This window comes from Pristiophorus japonicus, chromosome 5, assembly GCF_044704955.1.
Source record: "Pristiophorus japonicus isolate sPriJap1 chromosome 5, sPriJap1.hap1, whole genome shotgun sequence".
NCBI lineage: Eukaryota > Metazoa > Chordata > Chondrichthyes > Pristiophoridae > Pristiophorus > Pristiophorus japonicus.
This window is the reverse complement of record NC_091981.1, coordinates 78,781,617-78,789,931: the sequence shown is the minus strand read 5'-3', so window position 1 is coordinate 78,789,931 and position 8,315 is coordinate 78,781,617. Positions and strand designations below refer to the sequence as shown.

The window sequence follows — 8,315 nt, the reverse complement described above, 5'->3', positions numbered from 1 at the left end:
TAATGATGCGGGAGTGGGAAGTGAAGCCTTTGCAGGAGATTTTCAGGTTACGATTAGATAGATAAGAAAGGAACCAGGCGAGTGCAGTCCCACCCAGCTAGACGATGGTGTAGAGGCGTTGGAGGAGGATGGAGTGAGATGAGGAGGAATTTCTTCACCCAGAGAGTGGTGAACCTGTGGAATTCTCTACCACAGAAAGTTGTTGAGGCCAATTCACTAAATATATTCAAAAAGGAGTTAGATGAAGTCCTTACTACTAGGGGAATCAAGGGGTATGGTGAGAAAGCAGGAATGGGGTACTGAAGTTGCATGTTCAGCCATGAACTCATTGAATGGCGGTGCAGGCTAGAAGGGCCGAATGGCCTACTCCTGCACCTATTTTCTATGTTTCTATGTTTCTATGTCAAAGGCTGCAGACAGGTCCAGAGGGACGAGGAAGGATAGTTTACCTTTGTCACACTCACAAAGGATGTAATTTATGACTTTGATGAAAGTTGTTTCGGTACTGTGGAAGGGGCAAAAACCAGATTGAAGGGATTCAAACATTGAATTCATGGAAAGATGGTCACGGAAAGTCATGGAAAATGAGACAGAAGGCTCAGTTAGGGACCTTCCATCTCATTTACATGGCTGCCAGGTGCCGGAGGTGTTCTGGCACCTTCAGACTCATGTCCCAACATGAGTCAATACCTTCAGGGTAAGAGCCCAACTGCATAAAGAAATACTTGTATAATTCCACTTATGTTTAAATATCTGAAAAAATACCAGGATTTGGGGAAATATCTTTATAATTTCTCTGTAAATTCCACCCTGAGCTTCCAATAACTAGTTATAATAAAACAAATGTGTCGTGTTTTAAGGTGTTCAATATTTTAAACTGAAGACAACAGCGTTGCCTGTACTGTCAGATTTACTGTTTAATACTTTACAATGGTTGTTAAGGTATACATTAGAATTTGAAGGAAGCGGTCAACTCCTGAAGTTTAAATATGGTCCTTCTGAGGGCACCAATGTGGCTTACATTTAAATGTCTTCAGTGATAAGGAACCAATTTCCTTATATGGTTCAGAGGCTGGGCTGCACGAACTGGGTGGAGCTATATTAGTCACTAGGGAGTGGAAGTCTGTTCGGTCAGGTCAGAGAAGCAACTCCACTCAACAGAAAGTGTGCGTGTGTCGGACAAAATCGATGAGTTTTAAGAGAAGTAGAACTTTTTAATTCTAAAGGAGCTTGAGCTTTTTTCCCCCTTCTTAATTTGAAGAGCTCTGTATATCAAGAAAACAACCATGAATGAGTGCTTGTTTCACAGTCTGCTCGATTTAAGGAAACTCTAAAACAAAGGACTCAGTGTGAATGTCTGTTGCTTTAAAGACTGGTGGTAACGTGAAGTAACTCTGAAACCTGAGAAGTGGAATACCTCCTTCATTTGTTGCACACATTATTAACCCATGGTTCGGATGTACCTTTTGTAGACAGTAAACTTTTACCGACTGGATTACACTTAAACAATGGACAACTACTTTACTGAGGTGAGTACACTTTGTGATTTGCTTTTGTACTTTTTATCTGTTTGATTAATTTAATGATTATCGTTACTGTCTGTAGTATGAAAGGAGGGGGAGGGGAAGTAGCAGCTAATTAAGAACCTTGTAATACCGAGGAATACTTGTCCAGGATATGGCTAGATGCCTGGCTTCTCACTGAGAGGTCTGGCATTTCCTTTCAAAAATTATAGGCTTCCTGCAAGGGATACGGCATTTTTTGCAGAGATAGAAGCCGTGAACTGGACAGAGCAAGGACATGAATTACACTTAGAACATGCTGTTACATGGAAATGTTCAGATACACTTACACAACTCTAGCTGAAAACTTATTCCTAATCTTTTATCATTTAGTTGAGGATTCTGGACAATAAGTTTTTATCCTAAGATAGAAGTCATTTGTTTTGTGTCTTTGCGAAGTGGGAAAGACACACTGCATGGCTGAGACCAGGTAACCGTGCGGTATTGTCCAGTTGTGGTGCTGTAATTTACAAACTAAAAATGGCCACAGCTCTCTCTCAGCTGCTTTGCAATCTAATTTCAATAAAACTCTCTTGTTTATATAGTTTCAAATGTAAAACAAAGGTGTAGTCTACTTATGAAGGTTAGGACAGCTCTTTACGGGAGAAATGTGTTTTGAATGCTAGAATAGTGTGCAGAAATCTTGGATGTTGGGTTAAAATGACAAAGTTTGTTTGGATACATCTGTCCAAGGTAGAAATTTGTGACTAAATTAAATTACTTTGATATCGACCATTGATTAATTGATTTGTGCTTAAAGCAAAGGAACTGACATTGAAAACAGCTTTGATCCTGTTGGTCAAAAAGACTTGCATTTATATAGCGCATTCCATGACCACCGGACATCCCAAAGCTTTACAGCCAATGAAATACTTTTGTAGTCACTTATAATATAGAAGACACGGCAGCAAATTGCGCACAGCAAGCTCACACAAATAGCAATGTGATAATGATTAGATAATCTGTTTTTGTGATGTTGATAAATATTGGCCAGGACACTGGGGAGTGTAACTCCCCTGCTCTTTTTCGAAACACTGCCATGTGGTCTTTTACGTCCCCTAAGCGAGCAGATGGAACCTCTGTTTAACATCGCATACTGGAGTATCAGTCTCCATATTTGTGCTCAAGTCTCCGAGGCGAGTGTGCTACCAATTGAGCTACTGGCTGACACACGGAGAAGAGGTACATTTTAAATGTGTGCCAAAGTATAACGTGATTTACCCCCCTACTTCCCCCTCTACGTGTATTGAACTTTTAGTAGCTCATTTTAAGCTCTTTAATAAGCACTTTGTGTTTAGGAAATTTTATGCTAATCATTTGACAGCACACTGAATCTATGCAAACAGGACCGTGGAATGGTGTTGGATCGAGACAGACTGAAACTTGTTGCACCAGAACTGGCAAGGTTTTGTTTCCGGTCTCTGAGCACATTAATCAATCTCTCCTCCTGTGTGTTAATAAGATCATTGACGGTGATTCAGTAAGACACTTGTTTGATCAGTTTGTTGGAATATATAATCTCTTGCAGTGCAATCCCTTTATCAAGTGTTTTCCTGTGGTAATATATGTATTCTGGTTTTTTTTTAATGTTGCGATTTCATGGACACGGCAAGAGCGGGGAGAGGTAGAGGCATTTAGAATTCTCTGAACTTAAATTAATCTTTTAAATAATTGAAACGTGCAACGTCATTTAGTGTTTATATTTATACTATTCTTTCTATTCATAGTTAAACAAAAGAGAGGAATTACTTGTTCTGCAATGTAATTTTTGTTAAGTTTGATGAAAAGATTTTGTTTAAATGTCAAATTTCTTGCACTTAAGAAATTTCAAATATCGTGCTGACCCTTGAGAAAATGGATTTCTAAATATTCCTGAGGTGTATTTCTCAAATTGTCAATAAAAGGAATTCAATGCAAGACTGGATGTGTAGGAAAAGTTAAGTGAGAATATAATTTTATTTTAAATCTGTGTTGCCCTGTAGTTTCTACCTTTTTTGGGTTTTTTTTTGCACTTGACATAAAGGCAGTATGAGCTAAAATGGTTTGGTATCCGTAATTCAGATTTTTGTAGTGCAGTTCACTTTTTGGAACAAGCTGTTTTTTGTACTTTTGCCTGTTGACTGCCTCAAAGTGATGGCTCTAATTGGTGGTGAAGAACATCAGTCAGAGCTGCGAGTGCACAAATGACAAATTCTCGAAGATGTTGCCCTTCACCCCCTCCCCCCCCCCCCCATCCACCCAAAAATCAAACATTGAATGGATGGTCCTTGCCAAAAAATATAAGCTCTTGTCAATGTATGTGAAAAAATGTAATTACAGGGGAACTGAACAATTGATATTTTTCTGTACATTTTTATCTGGTGTGTAAAACTTGTTTTGATATTTGTTTAAATAGAATCTACAACTGGAATTTAGCTCAAGATTTGTTTTTAATAGGTTATTATGACACTGCAGATGACACTAAGTTAGGAAGGACAGTTAAGTAGTGCAGATGGAACCAGGAAGTTGTAAAGGGAAATGGACCCATTAAGTGAGTGGGCAGAATTATGGCAATTGGACTTCAAAGTGGATGACACCACATTATGTTGAACTCTGGAAAGATAAATTGGTGAATTCTTCTAAATGGTGAGAAACTAGGTACTTTGAAAGAGGAAAGAGATTTGAGAGTCCAAGTGCACAAATCATTAAGTCAGTAGACCAGGTACAAAAAGCAATCAAAAAGGCAAATAGAATGTTGGCCGTTACCTCCAAGGGAGATGGAATACAAAGGGGTGACAGTTGTATCTTCTTAGGCGGTCCCTCGTATTGAGGATGATTTGCTTCCATACCAAAAATGGATGAGTTCACAGGTGTTTCAATGAAGGACCTGACATTCCAGGTCCAGAACTACATATTAAAGGGTGGAAAATGCCTGTGCGTGGATTTTTTTTAACGTGTGGTGGCCTTTACACACCATCTACCACACAGGCTTGACCGAGCTAGGTCTTGTTCCAGTGGCAAGTTGGATAGAGTCTTGGTCAGACCCCATCTGGAGGACTGCATTCAGTTTTGGACATTGAACCTTAGGAAGGATATATTAGCTTTGGAGGAGGCTTAAAAGAAAGACTTGCATTTCTATAGTGCCTTTCACAACCACTGGAGCCAATGAAGTACTTTTGGAGTGTAGTCACTGTTGTAATGTAGGAAACGCGGCAGCCAGTTTGCAAAAAGCAATGTGATAATGACCAGATAATCCTGTTTTTGTCATGTTGGTTGAGGACCAAATATTGACCAAGAGAGTTCTCCTGCTCTTCTTCAAAATAGTGCCATGGAATCTTTATGTCCACCTGAGATGGCAGTCGGGCCTCGGTTTAATGTCTCCTCCAAAAGACTGTACCTCTGACAGTGCAGCACTGCATTGGAGCGTCAGCCTAGATTTTTGCACTCAAGTCCCTGGAGTGGGACTTGAACCCAGACTTACCAAAATGATACTGGGGCTTAGAGGGTTAAATTGTGAGGATAGGATACATGAACATAAGAAGGTAAGAAATAGGAACAGGAGTAGGCTGTACAGCTTCTCGAGCCTGCTCCGCCATTCAGTAAGATCATGGCTGATCTGATCATGGACTCAGCTCCACTACCCCGCCCGCTCCCCAACTTGGCTTGTATTATCTTAAGGATAGAAGATGGAAGGGTGATCTGATCGAGATGTTTGAAATGTAAAAATATTTGATAGGGTAGATATGGAGAAATCCTTTAGTGGGTGAATCAGAGCTAGGTCAGCAAAATCGGGAAGCAGTTTACTGGAACTTCCTCCCCCAAAATGCTAGTAGAATTGGAGCTTTCAAGACTGAGATAGATAGATAGATATTTGTGAGGTAAGGTTATTGAGGGATATGGAGCAAAGGCAGGTAAATGGAGTTGAGGCACAGATCAGCCATGGAGGAGGCGGGGGGTGGTGGCAGCAAGCTGATAAGGTTCCCTTTTTACCTTGCTAAGTCCCTCCCCCCTTAGCTATTTACATGCTCGTTGTCTCATGATTTTAATATGTCTCCTGTTCCTATCAGCCAGCCATTTAACCATCTTATTTTCCTCACAGTAGCGCAGATCATTCTATTTATTTTTGTGCTTGTGTAATGTATTTTTCCCCTCCTACTTTGTGTTCAGTTCCTCCTTAAATACTGTTCAACTGACACACATTTCAGTTCTGAGGAAGGGTATTTACCCAAAACATTGATTCTTGGCGCCTCCACATATGTCACCTGACCTGCTGAGTGTTTCTAGAATTTTCTATTTTTGTTGCAGAGTGTGCTGCCCTCACTCTGTGCTGGTTAATCAGGAAAAGCAGAGATCTGCCTATGTGTAAAGGGGATTTGCTCACTGGCCTCCAACTGCTGGTGAAGTAACTGATTTTCAGAAGAAAGCTGAATACCTCTTTACTACCCTGAAAAACTTAAAGGTGGCCAAGTTTCAAACGTTGGCATTGCCCCAGTTGCCGCAATTGATGCATCCCTGACGTGGTGAGACTGCCTTTACTGGCACTCAATACAACATTTTGAATTGATGCCAGTTTGACTGCAATTATACTTGTGCCATGGTGATGCAAAGTCTACAATGTACCACTAACAATCATGATATTGGGGGTTCTATGGCTAAATTGTAAACAGTGACTGTATGTTTGCAAATCACTTTTTGTTCCTTTTCACTCCAGTCAAACCAAATAAAGTCCACACTAATCTTTTACAAACTGCCATTTGCTAGCTTAGGACTCTTCCATACCCAAGCAGTCTGACCCTTTTTGCTTCCCCATACCACAATCCAAGTAACATCACTAGACGATATGTGGATGATTTAAAGTGGTTCAGCGTAACGATGGGAGCATGGACATTGAGGCTAAATTTTCTTGATTCTTTGTACTAAACTTAATACTTCTAACAGTTAAGGTAAGTATACTGCCACTTTCATTTCTACTGTTGGGTGGTTTCAATTGCCAAGGGACAGCATAACTCGGGGCCCAATCTGACTCGGGGAAAGCACAAAACCCATGATCCCTGAGGCAGGCTGGCACACTGCTTAAGACTAGACAATCTGAGTATAACTCCAATGCAGTGTCAAGTCTATTTAAAATAAAAAAATAAAAAATATTCAGTCAATTACTGAGCAATTTATATATTTAATATTGGAATGTTTTGAGGAAGTGGACAATCTTTCCATGTTTTTAAAATGTAAAACATTTACCAGGGAGGGAACGGAGCTCTGCATATATGGTGAATACGCTCTACTGTCTGACTGCTGAGGCAGTAAAACAGCAGGAAAAACAAATTGTGCTCTGGCTTTAGTGTATTATATTCTATTTTTAAAAAAAAAAACAATATCCTCTGCTAAATCAAAAATCTATCCTTTTTGAATACGCTGTGATAACGACTTTGTCAATATGGAGGTAGAAGATCCAATATTTGAAACATTTTGGAAAACATTTTTCTTTCAAGAGTGAATAAACATGAACAAGCTCATTGAATTGTCCTTGTATGCATTTCTTCTTTGATGGTCAATTCTAATTTCCACCTTTTTATTTGCTAAGTGAAACCTGCACAGCGGGATAAAGTTGTGCTTATTTGTGGGTTGCTATGGCATTAGTCAATGATTAATAGCATATATGAAAGTACAAACATACGAACAGACCGGTAAAGACCATCTGGTCCATCGAGCCTGTCCCACATGATTACGATACCTTGTGTATCACAACATATATACTTCACCCCACCCGAAACCATGTAATCTCCTGGAAGAGGCAAAAAAGCAGATTTTTTTTTTTTTTAAAAGCCAGGTCAATTTGGGGGGGAAAAAAATCTGGGAAATTCTCTCCGACCCATCTAGGCGATCGAAATAGCCCAGGAGATCACTCTGGCCTTGAATGCCCTGCAGTACCTACCTTCTGTAAGAGGTGATCTCTGCCCCAGCCAGAAACCAATCTAGCTTTCGCTTGAAAGAATTCAGTGAGTCTGCATCCACCACACAAAACGGCAGCTTGTTCCAGAGGTCTACTATTCTCTGGGAAAAGAACCACCTCCTGACGTCTAACCTAGATCTAGCCTTATACAACTTAAATTTGTGACCCTGGTCCTACCTGACCTATTTAATTGAAATAAACTGTCAGCTGGAACACTGTCTATTCCCTTCATTATCTTGTGGGGGGGAGGTGGGGGGAGGGGGATCTGATTGAGGTTTCTAAGTCTACACTGCTCTAAGGTATAGAGTCCCAACTCTTTTTTTTAACCTATCCTGATAACTAAGATGCTTTAAACTTGAAATTAGTCTAGTGGCCCTTTTCAGAGCCTCACTATCCCCCCACCATGTGAAGAGACCAAAAATGGACACAGTATTCGAAGTGCGGCCTGACTAAGGTCTTGTACAAGGACAAAACAGTGAGCCTCGTCTGATACTCAGTTGTCCTATGGATACACCCCAACATCCTATTTGCTCGAGCTATTGCTGCACGGCATTGCTCATGTATCTTTTTGAGGATGTATGCACTAGAATTCCCAAATTTCTTACTATCTCCACCATCTTGAGGGGTGTATGAATGTTGAGCACTTGTCCTGCCCACATGCATAATACTGCACTTATCTAAGTTATACAGTACATAATTTTCCAGTCTTGAGCCTAATCTCCCAACACATTAAAATCTGCCTGACTAGGATCTTCTACAGTTCTAACACTTGTACAGATTGTGCGATCATTTGCAAATTGTGCCCCCAACCCCTAAATCCAGAT

The 8,315-nt window shown here is 40.3% G+C and overlaps 1 protein-coding gene across 1 annotated transcript in view; it reads left to right on the top strand.

The window, feature by feature from the left end:
• Window positions 1–1,148: 1,148 nt before the first annotated feature.
• Window positions 1,149–8,315, top strand: part of myo10 (myosin X) — a 445,108-nt gene continuing 437,941 nt past the window's right edge. The window contains exon 1 of the mRNA XM_070880183.1: window positions 1,149–1,529. Within this exon, the coding sequence (XP_070736284.1) occupies window positions 1,509–1,529 (21 nt within the window). The 5' untranslated portion in view covers window positions 1,149–1,508. The remainder of the gene's footprint in view (window positions 1,530–8,315) is intronic.